The sequence below is a fragment of the Loxodonta africana genome, chromosome 4 (genome assembly GCF_030014295.1).
Source record: "Loxodonta africana isolate mLoxAfr1 chromosome 4, mLoxAfr1.hap2, whole genome shotgun sequence".
Classification (NCBI taxonomy): domain Eukaryota; kingdom Metazoa; phylum Chordata; class Mammalia; order Proboscidea; family Elephantidae; genus Loxodonta; species Loxodonta africana.
Window position 1 is genome coordinate 88,689,963 of NC_087345.1, and position 19,270 is coordinate 88,709,232.

Sequence of the window (19,270 nt, forward strand, 5' to 3'; positions counted from 1 at the left end):
TCCTCCCCATGCCTGCTGTAGGCACTTGGTCTGGACCCAACCTCCTTGCTTTCCTCAAACACCTCCTGCTGTGCCTCCCCCCACTCATCTTCCCTTTACTCCCTATCCACTATATATGGCCCTCTCCAGAGCCAACAATAACCCTACCCCTTTCTCCACCTCCTCTAGATGCTGCGGATCTGCACGCGGTACACCCCAGAGCAGGACACCATGACCTTCTCTGATGGGCTGACCCTGAACCGGACCCAGATGCACAATGCCGGCTTCGGGCCCCTCACAGACCTCGTCTTTGCCTTTGCTGGGCAACTCCTGCCGCTGGAGATGGATGACACAGAGACAGGGCTGCTCAGTGCCATCTGTCTCATCTGCGGAGGTGCAGGGGTACCCCCTGGTATTTGCTTGGGTTCTTTCCCACCACACCCATACCTGATCTCTGTCTTGGCTGACTGGGACCCGGCCATAGGCCTTGGCCACATCCACAGACTTCTCTGATCTAGTACAGGCTTCCTAGCAGCCTGCAACACAGGACAAAAAAGAATGGCAGACCCAGGGGTTGCTGAAGAGATGCCAGATATTGGTGCTGAAATAGGCAGGAGTGGTGTTTGGGTCGATGTCTCATAGTAAGCCTCTTACTGAAGGGGAGAAGGTACAGGGCTTGGAGCAGGGTGGGGCTCAAGGATGATAGGTGAGGGTCTGATGGAACAGAGTTTGAGGTCTGGAGGCCCATAGGGCAGGGTCAGTTGGGGATTAGCCACCTGTCATTGTCCTCCCCTTCCTTCAGGTTCTGCCCCTCTCACTCCACTGTACTTGTAATCACAGACCGCATGGACCTAGAGGAACCTGAAAAGGTAGACAAGCTTCAGGAGCCACTGCTGGAAGCCCTGAGGCTGTACACCCGGCGCCGGCGGCCCAGCCAGCCCTACATGTTCCCAAGGATGCTCATGAAGATCACCGACCTCCGGGGCATCAGCACCAAGGGTTAGTCAGGAGTGAGCTTTCCCTCTTTGTCTTCCTGGAGCTGCTGGTCTCCCAAGGCAGACAGGTGGACAGGAAAAGACAAGAACAGAGGGCTTGAGAAGCAGGAGGTCTACACTGGGGCTACCTACTAGCGGGGAGACTTTGGGAAAATCCCTTTACTTTTTGTACACCCATTTTCCTGTTTATAAAATGAGATATGTCCATACTACCTCTTAAGGTTATTGTGAGAATTGAATTAATACCCAGTGAACTTGGAACTGCACTGAATTAAAAATCAATTTCTCAGTTTTATTAGCCCCATTTCAAAGCTAAGTAGGCACATGTATCCAGTGACTATTGTGTTGAACGGAGCAGATATCCCATTATCACAGAAAGTTCTGTTGGACAGTGCTTGTTTAGGAGGATGCCTGGCACATAGTAAGCGTTATGTAAATATTAGCTATTACTATAAATGTTATTAAGAATGGGCCTAGGAACAACAGGCAAACTTTGAACATTAGAGGTGGGGTGCCTAAGGGTTGGAGCTGGAAGTTGGGAGCAGTGTGATCTTTGAGAAGACGTCCTGAAGGAATGGGATGAATAGGCAGTCGGCTTGGCAGAGAAGACCAGGTAGAGGGTCCAGGCAGAAGAGTCACCCACAGCAACCCTCAAGTAGAGGAAAGGATGAGCTGAGGACAAAGAGGTGGCAGGCCTGTGCTGGGGGTACCCAGAAGAGAGTCAAAGGACAGTTGAGAAAGGTAAGTGGCCTCAATGGGCATGTGCCTCTGTCTCCCTGAGTCTCTTTGCTTCTTCATTGCAGGAGCAGAAAGGGCCATTACCCTGAAGATGGAGATTCCAGGCCCAATGCCTCCCCTGATCCAGGAGATGCTGGAGAACCCCGAAATGTTTGAGGACGACTCCTCGCAGCCTGGCCCTCATCCCAAGGCCTCCAGCGAGGATGAGGTTCCTAGGGGCCAGGGCAAAGGGGGCCAAAGCCCCCAGCCTGACTAGGGCCCCTGACTTCCCCTGCTGTGGGGGTTGGGGCTCCAGGCAGCAGACTGACCATCTCCCAAACACCATCAGTGACTGGGAGAGGACCTGTTCTGCCCTCTCCCCACCCCTTCCAGCCAGCTCCTTGTTTTTGCCAAAGTTTCCAGGGGTGCCTTGTTCACCCCCTTCTTGCTCTGACTGGCTCCCCCTCCAATTCCGGGGGCCTGCCCTGCTCCCACCAGGAGAGAGGGCAGAGGGGTGAGCCTGGGTCTGGACTCTAAAATCTCAGCGCTGCCCCTCAGATACCAGGGTCCCAGGCTCCCTGGGGCAGGAGGAAAATCCTGCCATTCACAGCCCTCCCCCTGCCAGGTGCTTAGGCCTCTGGGAGCAAACGGGAACACTAGAGACCAAATGGGGGTACAAGGGGAGGGCTGAGCCCACTCTCTTGCCCCTACCCTTGGTGCCTAATGCTGCGTAATGCACCTGCTGGGTGCACGCTGCCCTCTGTGCACCCATCCCTGTGCTAGGTTCAGGGTGGGGGTAGGCTGGACCCTGCATTTCTGTGGGGGCCAGAGGGTGAAAGGGACAGATGCAGGTCCAGTCTGCACCTCTTTGCTTGGGTCCAGAGTTTACCCTGTGCCCTCCGTTACAAGCCCCTCCCCCAGCCCTGCCATGTGCCTTGGGCTCCCTCTGCCCCCCATCTCAGCCATGGGGCAGGGACCCTCCTACACTACAGAGGGGCCAGGGGATCCCTCTCCCCTTAGTGCCTTCCCCCTTGACCCCAGAGCAGCTTGGCCCAGGGAGAGGCGCTGCTTAGCTGATCCCACCCTGACCCAGAGGAAGCCTCTATTTATTTATTAGCTTTTGTTTACACCCTGGAATTGACCCCTCCTCCAGGGGTCTTGGGAGGGGGAGCCCGGGGCCCCTGTGATTCCTCCCTTCTTCCTCCAATCCCCAGTTTGTATTTAGCTGCCGAATAAGATTCCCACTGGCTCCCCTTTTTCTCTGGGGGGTCAGGGTGCTGTCCCCTACCCCTCTGTTTACATCTCCCCTCCACCCAGCTGTATCGCGTGTTGCTGAGTTTTCTATTTTTGCAAAATAAAGTGATGGAAACTCATAGCATGTGGCTCCCTCTAGGAGGTGGTAGGGGAAATGACTGGCCAATGGGCTGGGAAGCTGGATGGAGAGGGAGCTGGGTGACGAGGGTAAACTAAACTACTGGATTTGGCAGCTTGCTTAGACGAACAAAGGAAATGGGATGAAAATGCACCTGAACCAGATGGGGCCAGGTGTGGGGGCAACCGAGTGTCAGGTGCCTCCCAGTCAAGAAGTGTGGTTCTTAACATTGGATCCTATGGACCTCTGGTGGTGTAGAGATTGAGCATTCAACCGCTAACCAAAAGGTCGGCAGTTCTAATCCACAGCCACTCCTTGGAAACCCTATGCATCAGTTCTCCTGTGTCCTGTAGTGTTGCTATGAGTCGGAATCGACTTTATGGCAGTGAGTTTTATGGACCTCAGGGAAGCCATGAATGGGCTTCAGAGGTCTCTGAACATGTTCCCCTCCTTCCCCTCCCAGTTATGTGTATGTGCAGATCTGCCCTTTTCTGGGGAAGGGTCCATTGCACTCTCCTTTTGTTCTTAGGGAGGTTCCTGGCCCTAGAAAAGTTTAAAAGCACAGCCTGCATGTGTTACAGTGTTTCTGTTGTATCCCAGCCTCTCACCCAGAGAGCACTCATACCTGTGACCCCATTATCACCTTATGACTCACTCCCTCTACCCCTTCTGATTCCTGTCTTCACCCCATGACCGACCTCCACTCACCCTCTATGACCCCATTGTTACCTTCTCTCCTAATAGCTCTCCCTGCCCCTAGGATGCTTTGCCTTTGGACCCCCTCCAACCTCACTGTCACTCCCTTGGCCTCTTACCTCCCCTGTGACCCACCTGCTTCCCTGAGACAGTGCCTTGCCTGCTTTGTCCTTGGCGTTCTTCACCCGTGATCTGTGTGCATATGGGAGAGGGAAGTTGAGGATGTGGAGGCTGGATAGAGGGTTACAGGGAGGAGAGCGGAGTGGGGGCAAAGCAGAAGAAGAAAGTGAAAGAAGCTACAGAGGAAACCACAGGGCCTGGGGGAAGGAGGGGCCATTGCCATGGTAACCTCCCTGGCTGTGGGGGCAGGGTAGAAGAGCCTCTCCCACTGCCCTTTCTCCCCCAACTGCCTCCTACCAGCAGCTACAACCCATCTGACATTTATTGAGGACCTACTGTGAGATGGGCACTGTGCTAGGTGCTGTGGCTACAGCAGGGAGTCCTGTGGAGCTGGTCCCTCCCCTCAAGGAGTGCCTGTAGGGGAAACAGAACTGTGAACCAGAATTCAGGGTTCAGTTTCCTTTCAAAGCTCCCTGTGGTCAAGCGTGGGCAGGGGGCGAATCTCATCAACCTGCAAGCAGATCTCCTTGCAGGCTTCAAGATTGCCTCAGTACACTCTGCTTCTCCCAGTTCCTCATTTTGCCTCTTCCAGGCCTTCCCATCTTGGCCCCTGGGACCTCCAATCTCATTCTCAGAGCCTGAGTTTGTGCCCTTCCCCCTCTCCAACTTTCTAGCTGCCTAGCCCTTGTATTTCTCAAAGTCTTTCTGCTTCCCACCTCCATTACTTCTCATCCCTACTGCTTCTCTTACCAAGCCCTTAGTGCATGCCAGGCACTGTTCTAAGCAATTGATATGAATTATTTAATTTTTACATCAATCCTATGAGCTTCACTTGACAGATAAGAAAACAACCACAGGAAGGGGTAAGTTACCTTAGATCCCACAGCTAATAAGTGGTAGAGGTGGGATCTGAACCCAGGCAGTTTTGACTCCAGAGCCCTTGAAGTTAAGCAATGATCAATAGTTTTTCATATCTCCTTCCCTACAGTAAAAATAAATAAATAAAAAATAAATACTGCCAATCAGAATTGACTCAAAGGCAACGGTTTTTTACTTTATTTTTATCATATTCCTAAAGTCTGTAGGTGGTTCAAACAGTTAACACACTTGGCTGCTAACCTAAAGATTGGTGGTGCGAGTCCACCCAAAGGTGCCTCAGAAGAAAGGCTGGCTGTCTACTTCCAGCCACTTAACTAGCTATGTGACCTTGGGCTAAATTCTTTACTTATTGCTTCTAAGCTTCAATCTCTACATCTCTAAAATGGGGGCAAATACTAACATCTATTTAACATCATGGAGCCCTGGTGGCACAATGGTTACGTGTTTGGTTGCTAACCAAAATGTCGGGAGTTCAAATCTACCAGCTGCTCCTTGGAAACCCTGTGGGGCAGTTCTACTCTGTCCTACAGGGTCTCTATGAGTCAGAATCCACTTGATGGCAACTTTTTTAGTTTACGGTCATGATACACCCAGCACATGGTAAGTGCTCAATAGCTCAATAGGTAAGCTTTCTTGCTTCCTTCTCCCAGATCCCTTTATCGTTCACTCTTTCGCCCCAGCCCCAACCCTATCTGTACCACCTTCACCTAGATCAGTCACTCCCACACCCTCAAGTCTCCCCCACCCCAGGGCGTGTCACTTCCTCCTCTGCAGCCTCCTCACCCACTGATGCAGCTGCAGATCGGTACACAAAGCCTGCCACTGCCGCTGGAGGAAGGGCTGCTCTGCACGCACCTGTGAGTACCAGGGCACCAGCCCTCCTGCCTCTTCTCCTTGTAAGCCCAGGCTCCACCTGGTCCCAACCTCCCGGGAAGAGGGCTCTGACCTGAAGACACCCAGGGGCCTGCCTAGACAGAAAGGCTCTGAACTCTTTTTTGCATTCCTGAGTGCCCCATTCCTGCTCTCTCCTTCAGTGTTACCCCTACACACACACACAAACACACATGCATACGCACATACCCACACCTATCTCTTTGCATCAGTTTCCAAAGAGTGGGACTGGAGGAAGGAAAAGGAGGTGGGGGTGTCTATGAGTGCCTGCCATGTGCCACGGACAATGGCAAGGTAGGGGTCTCCCAACACGACTCCCCAGCTGTCATCCCTGCTGCCCAGTAACTTGACCTTAGCTCAGACCTCCTCCCAATCAGCACCTTGGCCTCCAGATTCCGTGCTCCTGGGAGACTTGGCCCAATTGCTCAGCCCATCCCCTCCTTGTGACTCTAAGTGGGCAGTGGAGGCTTCTGCCGGACCTGGGAGGCCTGGCTGGGTTGGGAAGAGCCTCTGTTTTGCAGCAGCTAAGAGGGGAGTAAAGGGTGTATTGGAGTCAGAACTGAGTCCAGGAAAATGGACAACCATAGAGGAAAGAGAAGGAAAGAGTGAAGAAAATCCTCAGGAAAGAGGGGAGTGGGGAGAAGACACAATTTTATAAAAGAATTTATTGTGCTTTAAGTGAAAGTTTACAGCTCAAGTTAGTTTCTGATACAAAAATTTATACATACATTGTTACGTGACCCTAGCTGCTCTCCCTATAATGTGACAGACAGCACACTCCTCCTTTCCACCAAGAAGATACAACTTTTGATGATGATGATGGTGCCTGGGTTGGAGGGGAGGAAGGCCCAAACAATCCAAGCGGCTTGACCTGTCTCAGTCCCTTCTCTGCCTCTAGTTTGTTGTGTGACCTTGAGCCAGTCACTTACCACTCTGGGCTTTAGGTTTCCATTTGTAAAAAGAGGGAGTTGAAGTAGAAGATTCTGACATTCTATGGTTAGGTTCAGAGGGGAAAAAGGAAGTAAAACAAAGAAGTGTGAAGAGGTCAAGTAGAGAAAAGCAGCAGAGAGAGGTAATAAAATTTTTGAATAGGAAGGGGATAGAGAGAGAGAAGGAGCCCTGGTGGCAACGTGGTTAAGAGCTCAGGCCATGAGCTGCTCCTTCCTTTGGGGCAGTTCCACTCTGTCCTATAGGGTCGCTATGAATGCACACAACAACAGAGAGAGAGAGAGAACCAGACAGATGGAGAGAAAAAGTGAGTGGCAGGGCATGTATCCCTGAGGCAAGGAGAAGGGGGTGGGGTTGGAAGAAGATTGGGGAGAACTGTCTAGGGAGTCGAAGGCCCCCTTTAGGGGGAGATGAGGGGGGCTTGGGGGTCTCTGGGTTTGCCCTATTCTGGGAAATCAGTGTGGCAGTGAGGCCCCACCTATGAGAGATGAGTCAACACTGGGCTGTCTGCTGCAGCATCCCCCAGTCTCTCTGACCACAGGGGTGCAGAGCAAGCAGGGCTGAGGTTACACCAAGGCCGAGCCCTGGGCTGGGCTTTGCACAGAGGGGTAGAGGATGTGTTGCGCTCTGCACCTGGGGTCACAGGTGGTGGGGAGCAGGGCTTGGGTCCAACGACTTTTTGGCACCCCACACTCCACGCAGAGCATCTGGATCTGAGTCTAGGCCCAGGCTGAGGAAGATGCAGATGCGTTATGGCAAGGAGTTGCCTGATCTTTCTCCTGCACTGCTGATGGGAGTGTAAACAGGTTCTATCCCCAAGGTGGCCAAGTCAGCAGTATCCCATGGATCTTACAAACGCTACTGTCTATTGGCCCTTGCAAATCCTATCCTAGGCGTTTATCCTACTGGTTTATTTGTACACATGTGAAATGATCAACACATGAATTTTGATTTATAATAGTGAAAAATTAGATACAATTTAAATGTCCATCATTAAGGGACTGATTATGTACAGTATGACATATCCATGCAGTGGAAATCTATGTAGCTGTACAAATGAACAAAGAAGCTCTTCATTTTCTTAGGTAGAAAGATCTCCAAAAAAAAGTAGTTAAAAAAGAAAAAAAAAAAAGAAGGTGCAGAACTGGGTATAAAGTATTCTACCATTTGAAGAGAATATATATTCACATGTTTGTGTATGCAGAAAACAATCTCTGGCAAGGTACATAAGAAATGAATAATAATGGTTATATATTTGGAGTGGGTGGATGGGGGGTAGGGGTGGGAGACTTTTCACTATATACCTTTTTTAACTTTTTTGAATCATGGGAATGGATTGCCTATTCAAATTGTTAATAAGTTTTAAAAAATTCAGAGTTTGCCTGATCTTACCCTAGGTCATCACAGAGGTCATTACCCTCTAATGACCAGGAATTAATTACCCTGCCTCCAGACTCTTTCGCTAATGTAGATCTTCTTTGTGCAAAATCAAGAGAAAATTCTTTACCACTTCTGGCCTATTTCCTCTCATCTCAGACCTTTAGAAAGTCCTTCTTGTGGTCTAATCTTCATTCCCCTTGCTACCATGTGAGTCAAGTAGAGCTACCCTTCTCTGCCTCTTCCACACACTCTCTCCTCTGCTTCAGCCATCTTTCCTCTGCTCCCTACCCCTGACCTCCTTCCCTTATTCAGACTCGTTGAATCCCTTACTATTATCCTTTAGAATCCCTTATTTAGAGTGCAAGAATGTGAAAGTTGTAAAGCACTGTCAGATTATTTATTCACCTCCCTCACTTTATAGATAGGGAAACTAAGGCCCAGAGAGAAAGTCTGCCATGTCCCACAGCCAGTGAGTGACTGAGGCAGGGCTAGAACCTGGTCCATTTCTCGTTTGGTTCTACCTCCACTATGGCTTGGTGTCTTGGTGAAGAGGCCTGAGTGCAGCCCCTATTGCCTCCAGGCCCAGTTCCCAGGACTTTGGTTAGGCTATTTTGCCCACCCTTGACTCATGGAGAAAACTCTGGTGGAGTAGTAGCTAAGTGCTATGGCTGCTAACCAAAGGGTCTGCAGTTCGAATCTGCCAGGCGCTCCTTGGAAACTCTATAGGGCAGTTCTACTCTGTCCTATAGGGTTGCTGTGAGTCAGAATTGACTTGATAGCAACAGGTTTGACTCATGGAGGGACTCTGGTGACGCAGTGGTTAAGAGTTTAGCTGCTAACCAAAAGGTCGGCAGTTCGAATCTACCAACTGCTCCTTGGAAGCCTTATGGGGCAGTTCTACTCTGCCCTATAGGGTCGCTATGAGTCAGAATCAACTTGACAGCAATGTGTTTTGACTCATGGAAAGGAGCCCTGGTGGTACAGTGGTTAAAGCACTTGGTTGCTAACTGAAAGTTCAGCAGTTCGAACCCACTCACAGGCAGCGCTCTAAAGGAGAGAGATGTGGCAATCTGTTTCCTTAAAGATTTCAGTTCTGTTCTATAGGGTCACTATGAGTCGGAATGGACCCTAGCCAACAATTAGTTTTTGGGGTAGACTCATGGAGTCTGCACACAGGAGAGACAGGTCTTCTCTGAGGCCCTTACCCCAGACTTGTAAATGTCCCTTATCGCCATCCTGAAGAAACTGCTGGATCCACAGGGGAAGTGAAACTATGAGGGGAGATAAGGAGTTGGGGTAGAGTTCTGAGAGTGACAACCACAGGTTAAGTTTAGAGGACTGAGAGTTTGGGAGTCTACTCTGAGGGAGGACTGACATGTTCCCCTTTACATTCTATTACAGGCCATGGTAGCTTTATCGATGGTCATTTGGTCCCTGTTGGCCCTGAGCAGAGCTGAGAGGGAGTTGGACACCAAGATCCCATCTCTAGGGGAGGCCACAGAATGGGGGGATCCTGACCTGTCTCTGCTGGGGTCCTGCCAGCCAGCCCCCTCCTGCCAGCAGTGCATCCTATCACACCCCAGCTGTGCGTGGTGCAAGCAACTGGTAAAGATGGGCCTGTGGTCTTTGAACCGTATGTATATCTGTGCGTATGCAACCTGGGTGTATGTGTAAGCAAGGCTTCTATGTGTGATGGTGTGGGCACGTGTGTCATTTTCTGGGTGCACTCCACAGCCCTGCGTGTGAGTTTGTGCACATAGGATTCCTGTGTGTGCGTGTTTTGGGGGAGGCACACACATGCATACAAGCCTCCAGAGCATGTGTGCTTATGGCTGTGTGTGCATATTTGTGTACATATGGACAGGGCCTATGGCAATGACTGTGGCTAAAGTATGTGTTTGTAAGAATTCATGTTTGTGTAGAGGTAATTGGAGGAACCTGTACACATGTGAGAAAGTGATTGGAGTTTCTGAGTCTGTGTTTATGGGGGGAAGGGTTATGTTCCTGGGTGTGTAGCAGCCTGTGACTGGCTGGGTAAGTGTGGGAAGGGATTTGAAGCCTGTGGGCTTGGGGGGTAAGGCTTGAGCCCTAAGTGAGGAGTGATTGGCTGAGAAGGGGATGTTAAGGAGGGGATGTTCAAACAAGGGTGTTCTTTGTTTTTGCCAAAAAGAGACAGGGCTCACTGAGTTGCAGGGCATGATGGGTGCCCAGGCTGGGGGTGAGGGACAGAACTGTATCACAGGAAGATAGGAAGTTAGATCAGTGCAGGCAAGAGATAATAGATGGGGCAAACTCAAGGAGGCAGAGTTACAGAGGCTGAGAGGGCCCAGGAGAAAGGCACATAGACAGGATGGTAGATCCAGAGCCAGAGGGAGCTGGAGAGGCAGAGATGCCAGGCTAGGGGAGGGGAGTTGAGGCTCTTGGGACAGTCAGGTCTGTGTCTGCCTCCTCCAATCCTCAGACCAGAGGCTGGCACCTAGGCCAGCTGAGAAGCCACTCTAACCATTTCCTTCCCCTGTGGTTTCTCAGCCAGTCCCAGAGGTGCCAGACACACGTGTGGGGCAGGGGGCAGTGAAAGGGTCTCCTTTCTGTCCCTGTGCTTCCTATTCTCAGGAACTGTGGGGTCTAAGCCGAACCCCTTTCCCATTTCAGCCTGAGCATGTAGAAGAGGTTGGGCTAGAGGCCAGGCTGCCCCTCTTTTGTGGTAGTCATGTCCCTGAGATCTCAAGAGGAAGTCTGTGGCCCTAGGTGGAGGGCAAGGGTGGGCGACTGGCGCAAGAGGGAGTCAAGATAAGGGTAGGAGAGTAGGAGTGCTATAGGAAGTGGGGTTCCCACAGGGGGAGAGGACAAGGGATGAAGGGTAGCACTGGAAGGGAGGGCAGGAAAGAGTATCAAAAGGGCTCAGGTTGCTGACTGAGAGGGGAGGGGTCAGAAGCGGGCACGAGTGCAGGGTGATTCTAGAAGCGGGGTTGAAGGACCCGTGGGGAGGTGAGGGGTCCCGATGTGCCTCCACTCGCTGCGCAGAACTTCACGGCGTCGGGGGAGGCGGAGGAGCGGCGCTGCGCAGGGCGGGAGGAGCTGCTGGCCCGGGGCTGTCCCCTAGAGGAGCTGGAGGAGCCCCGCAGCCGGCAGGAGGTGCTGCAGGACTACCCGTTCAGCCAGGGCGCCCGCGGCGAAGGGACCGTCCAGCTGGCTCCGCAGCGGGTCCGGGTCATGCTGCGCCCAGGTGAGTTAGGGGCGGGGGGCCGGGCAGAGGTCTGAGCTGGGTTCCAAAGGCTCCCCACTAACGTAGCGCCCGCGACTCCCCCATCCCCCACCAGGGGAGCCCCAGCGACTCCAGGTCCGCTTCCTCCGTGCGGAGGGCTACCCAGTGGACCTGTACTACCTCATGGACCTGAGCTACTCCATGAAGGACGACCTGGAGCAAGTGCGCCAGCTCGGGCACGACCTGTTGCTCAGGCTGCAGGAGGTCACCCATTCCGTTCGCATTGGTGAGCAGAGCGCTGTCCCCCACCCCGCCAGCCCTTGTCTCTGACCTGACTTCTACCGCAGTCTTACCCTCTGACAACTGGACACACAAGTGTCCCGACCTGCCCCAGCCCCCAGGTTCTGACATCTCTCTCCAAGACACCCATCTTCGAGGTCTGAGGTAAAGGGGACTTCTGAGACTGTATGACCCTTATTTTATCTGGGGTAACTGAGGCCCAGAGTCTAGTGAGGCTGTGTTCAGACAGCTCTCCAGATCTGACAGCTGGACCCACTAACCTGAATACTACTCTGATCCTGCAGTCTCTGGCTCCACATTCTGCGCTCACCTCTCCCCCGTTCAAAATTCCCCTCTTTTGCCTTGTGCTGCTTCTACACCCTACACCTTCACCTTTTTCTTCCTCAGCCATCAGGAAGCTCTGTCCCAGTCCCGTCCTTTTGTCCTCCAACCCTCACTTCCCTGGCTGGTGGTCTCACCCCTTTGCTCCTGCCAGGTACTGGGTTCCGGCCCTCTAGGAGCACTTTCTCCATCATCTCCTTTATAGCTGCTCCCTCACCTTCCCATGGACTCCCTCCTTCTGAGTCCTCAGCAGTGACCCCTTCAACTGGCTGCTGCCCAGTGACTTCTGGCACAGCCTTCACACCTCCTCCTCCCAGGTTTTGGCTCCTTTGTGGACAAAACGGTGCTGCCCTTTGTGAGCACAGTACCTTCGAAGCTTCGCCACCCCTGTCCCACCCGGCTCGAGCCCTGCCAGCCACCCTTCAGCTTTCACCATGTGCTGTCCCTGACGACTGAGGCGAAGGTCTTTGAGCGGGAGGTGGGGCTCCAGAATGTGTCTGGCAACCTGGACTCGCCCGAAGGTGGCTTTGACGCCATTCTGCAGGCTGCAGTCTGCCAGGTAAGGAGGTGGGACGGGATCTGAGCCTGGAGGACCATTTGGGTCCAGGACTGCCACCTATGTTGTATAATGCATAAATGAGGGGGCGTCACTCATATTGTAGTCACTGTAGGTGTGCATATTTATGTTCACGATTTCTTTGTAGATTAGAATAAAGTGTCTTGAGGAAGAAGCATGTTTTTCCAATTCATCGGAAGGTTCTCACTGACAGCAGCCCTGTTTGGGGGGCTGGGGAGGGCACAGAGAAGCAGGGAACTGGAGATGGGGGATGGACAAACTGACTCAAAACAAGACTGGTCAAATAAATCCTTGGCTCATAGAGATGGCTGGGGTGGCTCAAGGGCTGTGCCCAGGTACACAGACTCCCCACCCACCCCCCATCCCAGGAGCAGATTGGCTGGAGAAACGTGTCCCGGCTGCTGGTGTTCACCTCAGATGACACATTCCACACAGCTGGGGATGGGAAGTTAGGTGGCATTTTCAGGCCCAGCGATGGGCGCTGCCACTTGGACAGCAATGGCCTCTATAGCCGCAGCCCGGAGTTTGTGAGTCCTGCCTTCACCCCACTCATCTCAGCCATACCTCCTTTCCCTCCAGAACTCCCAGCCCCCAGTTTCACACTCCTCCCTGGTGACCACCCTCCTGTGTTCCCCAGGAGTTCCTCTTCTCTGTGTCCCACAGCTGTCAGACAGGAAACCTGTGTCACCCCACCCTCTCCCCACTCCCTATTCCTCGTCAAGCCTCCAGAGCTCCTCCTGCTGATGGAACTCTGGTTCCTGGATTCCCTGGGCTGAGAGCACCTTGTGTGTTTGGGGGGAACTGTGGTGCTCACCTTGTCCCCAACTATCCCCCCCGCCAGGATTACCCCTCCGTGGGTCAGGTAGCCCAGGCCCTCTCTGCGGCAAATATCCAGCCCATCTTCGCTGTCACCAGTGCCACGCTGCCTGTCTACCAGGTAAGAACTTCTGAATGCCAGAACCCCCCAGCCTTTCTCATTTCCCCCAAAGACTCATCCCTCCCCATATGCTCTCCTCCCAGACCCCCCAGAAGTCTATCTACCTAGAGCTGTAACCCATCCCCCCCGCCACTTCTTTTAATCCAGGAGCTGAGTAAATTGATTCCTAAATCCACAGTTGGGGAGCTGAGCGAGAACTCCAGCAATGTGCTGCAGCTCATCATGGATGCTTATAACGTGAGGGCCTGGGGTGTGGGGTGTGAGGCTGGGCACTGGGGAAAGATGGAAGTGGCAGAACTAAGAGAGTCTAACCTTTTGGTCCAACCCTCCGGAGTTCCACCCTACAGTTTGCATGTGACTGTCATTAACAGTTAGTTACTCAATCTTACATTTATAAATCTTTAGTGTATGCTGTATGCAAAGCATGGAGCCCTGCTCCAGTCGAAGGAGAAAACATTCATTGAGCTTTTAGTTCATGCCAAGCACTGTCCTAAGTGCACATCCTGTTTGCTATCTCATTTAACTCCACCCAAACCTCTGCTTGGTAACTAATATCGCCCCTGTTTTAGAGATGAGGAAGCAGACACAAGGAGACTAAGTCACTTGCCCAAGTTCGCACAGATCACAAATGAAAGGGGTGGCATATGTCCCCAGTCTGTCTGTACACAAAAAATGTGACACCTGAAGCCAGCTTCCAATAAGCTTGTAAACAATTCAGAGATATACTTCACTGGAGCCATAGACACAATTTTACAGGTGGAAGGAACCATAAAAATTGGTGTTTCTTGGGTTTAGGTCTTATCTCCGCAATTAGACTGTGAGCTTCTTGACTTAGGGGCCAGTCCAGTTGCTGTCGAGTTGATTCCACCTCATGGAGACCCCATGTGTGTAAGAGTAGAACTGTGCTCCACAGGGTCTTCATGGCTGTGATCTTTCAGAAGTAGATTACCAGGTCTTATTTCCAAGGTACCTGTGGGTGGATTGAAACCACCAACCTTTTGGTTAGTAGCTGAGTGCTTTTTGTGCCACCCAGGGACTCCTTGATGACAGAGACTATCATCCTAAATTTTGTGTCCTAAATCCACAGCGAGAAAATTTGAGACAACATGAAATTTCCCAGGACAAACCCAATTTAAAGACTCTGCCCTTTAGACCTTGTATGCACACAGGTTGTGTTTCCTGACTTGGAGTTTGACAATCATAGTCACTGTACATTTACTGTCTGGCCAGCCCTTGACCCTCCAGCAGGCCCTTGCTGGCAGCTACACTGAAGTGTTGTGTCCAGGCCTTCGAGGATCCCCATGCACTCCACTCACAGTTCTGCACAGCTCCTTCCTCCAGAAATGCTTCCTCACTGGGCAGAGTAGAAGGAGCACCAAGGCAGTTGGAGGGCAGGGTTCTGGCAGAATTTGGAGTGGCTGGAGAGAGAATATAAGGAGTCCCTGGGTAGCACAATTGGTTAAGTGCTCAACTAACTGAGACATCAGTGGTTTGAACCCACTCAGAGGTGCCTTGCAAGAAAAGCCTGGTGATCTGCTGCCAAAAGGTCACAGCCATGAAAACCCTATGGGGTGCATACTCTGCAACACATGGGATCGCCATGAGTCAGAATCAACTCAACAATGATTTTTTTTTTTTTTTTGGAGAGAGCATAAGATGGAATTGGAGTCCTGCCTTCATGCGGTTACTCACTCCCTGTCTTCCCATAGAGCTTGTCGTCCACTGTGACCCTTCAACACGTTTCACCCCTTCCTGGGGTCCACATCTCCTACGAATCCCAGTGTGGCGGTCCCAAGAAGAGGGAGGGTGAGACTGGGGATCGGGGCCAGTGCAATCACGTCCGAATCAACCAGACGGTGAGAGCCAGCCAGGAGAGGGAGAAGGAAGGCTGTGGGATTTAAGACTGGGTAGGAGTGGGAAATTGAAGCAGGCAGGAAAAGATGGGGCAGGCACAGAGAACAATGTAAAAGCATAGGAATAGTCCTCCATCCATCCCTTCTGAGAGCGTTTAATGGGCAGCTCCCTCGAGCGTGTCTCTAGAGGATGGGTGTTAGCGTGATCCTAACCCTTAGGAAATGTTCTGGGTGATCAGCAGGGTGTGTGTGTGTAATCTTAGTCTGATTCCTGCTCACACCGTCCTCAGGTGAATTTCTGGGTTACTCTCCAAGCTGCCCACTGCTTCACAGAGCCCCAGCTTCTGAGGTTCCGGGCCCTTGGCTTCTCCGAGGAGCTGACTGTGGAGTTGCACACACTGTGTGACTGTAACTGCAGTGACACCCAGCCTCAGGCTGCCCACTGCAGTGATGGCCAGGGGCACTTGCAGTGCGGGGTGTGCAGGTGAGAACCTCATGCTTCCCTTCACCCATCTGGCTCCCTGCTAATGATCAATCCCTGTATTCCTGCTGAAAGTCTTCCATCCTCCCACTGGGGCCCCTAGGCATCTTTTCTTAGTAGTTCCAAGCCTCCACCCTGAATTTCCTCCCCTAAAGCCTCATAGATATGCCCACACCCTGCCCTAGACCAGAACTTCCTCGGTTCTTCTACCCCTTGGGTGCTCCACTGTACTTCAGCATTCCTTCAGCCACACGTCTCTTCCCAACATTTGTGGAAACTTGGGTTTAGAGGACCCTGGGAATGACAGATCATGGGATGGCCAAACTCTGTGACCCACCTTCTCTCCATTACCCCTTTGCCTCCTCTTTCCAGCTGTGCCCCCGGGCGTCGGGGTCGGCTCTGTGAGTGCTCTGAGGCTGAGCTGTCCTCCCCGGATCTGGAATCTGGGTGCCGGGCCCCCAATGGGACAGGCCCTCTATGCAGCGGGAAGGGTCGGTGCCAGTGTGGACGCTGTAGCTGCAGTGGACAAAGCTCCGGGCGTCTATGCGAGTGTGATGATGCCAGCTGTGAGCGACACGAGGGCATTCTCTGTGGAGGTACCTGGAGCTTTTGGGAAAAGGGTAGGGTCAGAGAGGCTATCCCAAGGGCACTTAGGCTCTGGGAGATTTATGGCACTATGAGCAAGTATCAAAGGTTCTGGATGTGTCTGGCATACTTAAGAGGGATTGGGTGCTTAGGCCAGTGAGGGGAATAGGTCAACTCTAGGCAGCTGTGGCGGCATAGGATGTCCAATTGTGTGTGGGGAATATGGTTGTCACTCCATGCATGACTCTGCCCCAGGCTTTGGGCGCTGCCAATGTGGAGTATGTCACTGTCATGCCAACCGCACGGGCAGAGCCTGCGAGTGCAGTGGGTCCGTGGACAGTTGTGTCAGTTCTGAAGGAGGCCTCTGCAGTGGGCATGGACACTGCAAATGCAACCGCTGCCAGTGCCTGGACGGCTACTACGGTGCTTTATGTGATCAGTGCCCAGGCTGCAAGACACCATGCGAGAGACACAGGTGAGGCTGCAGGTCCTGCATCTTGGGAGCAAGGGTACGGGGCGTCTTGGTGAGCACTTTTGCTCTCCTTTCTGCATGTGTTGGGGTGAGGACCAATGGGGTTATGCCCACCTGGTAACTTCTTGGGGTTTGCTGGACAGGGACTGTGCAGAGTGCGGAGCCTTCGGGACTGGTCCCCTGACCACCAATTGCAGCATGGCTTGCGCCCATGCCAACGTGACTCTGGCTTTGGCCCCCATCCTGGATGATGGCTGGTGCAAAGAGAGGACCCTGGACAACCAGCTATTCTTCTTCCTGGTGGAGGAGGCCGGAGGCAGGGTGGTGTTGAGAGTGAGACCCCAGGAAAGTAAGTGGGTGGGGATGCTGTGGGCATGCCAAGTGCAACCCTGCATGTTTGATGGGGAGGTAAAGATAATGGGAAACCAGGCTGGGAGTTGAAGCAAAGCTATGAATCACAAGGCAAAGGCGATGGACTACGAGCTTAAGGCAAAGGCTCTGGGTCCTGAGAATATCTTTGGGTCCTACAGGGTTCCCTTTGCTTTCAATGCCAGGCAGGGCTGGGGAGGCTAGATGAGACCGGGTACAGTGGAGGCAATTGTTGATCTATCCCTGTGCTCCAGCCCTCAAACATTTGGGTCCTGTTCCCCTCCATAGAGGGAGCAGACCACACCCAGGCCATTGTACTGGGCTGTGTAGGGGGCATCGTGGCAGTGGGCCTGGTGCTGGTCCTGGCTTACCGGATCTCAGTGGAAATTTATGATCGCCGGGAATACAGTCGCTTTGAGAAGGAGCAGCAGCAACTTAACTGGAACCAGGTGAAAACATTCTGTCTCCTGTCCCTCTGGGCTGGGTTTTACTTGCTTTCCCTGGTAGGATCCCTTTCTTGCTCTCTGCTTCCCCACCCCAGACCCAGCCCTGACTCCTCCCACCTAGGCCATACTCACCTTGGTCTGTCCTTCCTCTGCACACTTACCCTTACTTCTCCGCCCCATCCCTCTGTCAGCTTCCATCAGCTTTTAGGGTCCTGCTCAAGTCCTAGGCTGGCCTCTTAGGGCTAAAGCGGATGAGGAATTCTGGGACCTTTCCTCCTAATTTCTAATCTCTTTCCCCAGGACAACAATCCTCTCTACAAAAGCGCCATCACGACAACCATCAATCCTCGCTTTCAAGGAAGAGAGAGTCCCCTTCTCTGACTGGGGGAGGGACACTCGCCTTGGGGCTCTTCTCTCTGGGACAAGGGGTATTTTGTGGGATGGCAGGGGTCTATCAGGCAGCAGCCTGGCAGGGAACCCGTCCATTGCCAAGGGGCAGTTTCCACCTTACTTTATTTTCAGAGATACCCAAGAGGGCTGCCTCCTACTGCTGAGACTTAGCTTTCCTACCTCACAAGGAGTGGGCGTTCCCTCCACCCAAGTGTACAATAAAGTCGTATCTCAGACCTCAGCTGTCATTTTGCTCTACCCCACCAAGGCCAAAGCAGGCTAGTTAGCCTGGGCCTCCGGAAAACCCTGTTCATTCCCCCTCCAGCCACTGAGGGCATAAAGAGGTTTTCAAAATTCAATGTGCTGAATCATGAAACAGGCTGATTCACCAGGTCTGGAATGGGTTGGTGAATTCACTTCCCAGGTATTTCTGATGCATGAGGGATACAAACCACATACTGAGAATTACCAGATTTGCTGATTATCTAACCTCATTCCGTCTTGCTGTACACATTTTCTCACTTGTTCAGAATCAATGCTCTTTATACCTACTTACTGCTCCTCTGTAGGATGGGAGACAGTTTTAAAACAGTGGTCTGTAGGGTGTTCAAAGTTGTGTGGTGGTCACATTTGGGGGGGATGAAGGAAACCACTCAGGCCCCAGTGAAAAGCTTCCCCAAAGTCTGTTTCCCCCAAAGAGGAGATAATATGTAGAAAAGCCCCATTTTCTTTTTATTAAATATCCTAAATATATCACAAAGGAACATACACTGCACTTTAATGGTAAAAAGATACAAGTTTATAACATCTTATAAAAACTACCATTTAAAAGTGATCTTGTTCATTTGATACTCCCCTCCCCCAATAGCAAAATAAGTATATTAAAAAAAAAAAAAAGGGTAGAGAGGAAGGGTAGGAAGGGGATTGTTGAAGATAAAAGTCCCAGGGCCACAGCAGAGGCAAAGGGCACCTGGGGGAGAGGGTTAAAAGTTGTGGTGGGACTCCACACCTCATTTAACCCTCCCATATCAAGCCATGGGGTACAATCAGTAGCTAAGTGATGACAAGAGGCTGTTGGAGGGTGGACGGAAAAGACTTGGGGTGCTGGGAAGGACAGGGCTGGCAGGGCCTGGGGCAGCTGCCCACCCAGAAACTGGCGCTACTCTTTCCCAGGCCCCCACATTCCACAACCTGGTCTCTGAGAGCCTGCCCCACCTCCCTTCCCCCACTCCAAACACACCTGAGGCATCTTTCCAGTGCTAGGCTCCACCCCTGCAGGAGAGGTAGAGCATTGGACTAAGGAGCCTTTGCAGCCATCTTAAGTCTGTGGTTTCCCTGGGGTATAAGTGGGGCTCCT

General features: G+C 52.2%; 1 protein-coding gene across 8 annotated transcripts in view; it reads left to right on the forward strand.

The window, feature by feature from the left end:
* The window catches only part of LOC100661118 (integrin beta-7), a 37,840-nt gene extending 19,003 nt beyond the window's left edge, over positions 1–18,837 (forward strand). For 5 of the 8 annotated variants that reach the window (XM_064284169.1, XM_064284170.1, XM_064284171.1 and 2 more), the window contains 17 exons: positions 169–373; positions 820–978; positions 1,778–1,920; positions 9,379–9,582; positions 11,002–11,203; positions 11,298–11,468; positions 12,121–12,362; positions 12,749–12,907; positions 13,222–13,317; positions 13,465–13,554; positions 15,027–15,173; positions 15,461–15,654; positions 16,024–16,247; positions 16,492–16,711; positions 16,852–17,057; positions 17,366–17,526; positions 17,824–18,837. In XM_064284169.1, coding sequence (XP_064140239.1) covers positions 169–373; positions 820–978; positions 1,778–1,920; positions 9,379–9,582; positions 11,002–11,203; positions 11,298–11,468; positions 12,121–12,362; positions 12,749–12,907; positions 13,222–13,317; positions 13,465–13,554; positions 15,027–15,173; positions 15,461–15,654; positions 16,024–16,247; positions 16,492–16,711; positions 16,852–17,057; positions 17,366–17,526; positions 17,824–17,904 — 2,904 coding nt within the window. In that variant the 3' untranslated portion in view covers positions 17,905–18,837. Of the gene's footprint in view, positions 1–168; positions 374–819; positions 979–1,777; positions 5,616–9,378; positions 9,583–11,001; positions 11,204–11,297; positions 11,469–12,120; positions 12,363–12,748; positions 12,908–13,221; positions 13,318–13,464; positions 13,555–15,026; positions 15,174–15,460; positions 15,655–16,023; positions 16,248–16,491; positions 16,712–16,851; positions 17,058–17,365; positions 17,527–17,823 lie in introns of those variants that run through there. The other 3 variants (XM_064284172.1, XM_003405468.4, XM_064284173.1) reach the window with 3 other exon arrangements.
* The last annotated feature ends 433 nt before the right edge of the window (positions 18,838–19,270 follow it).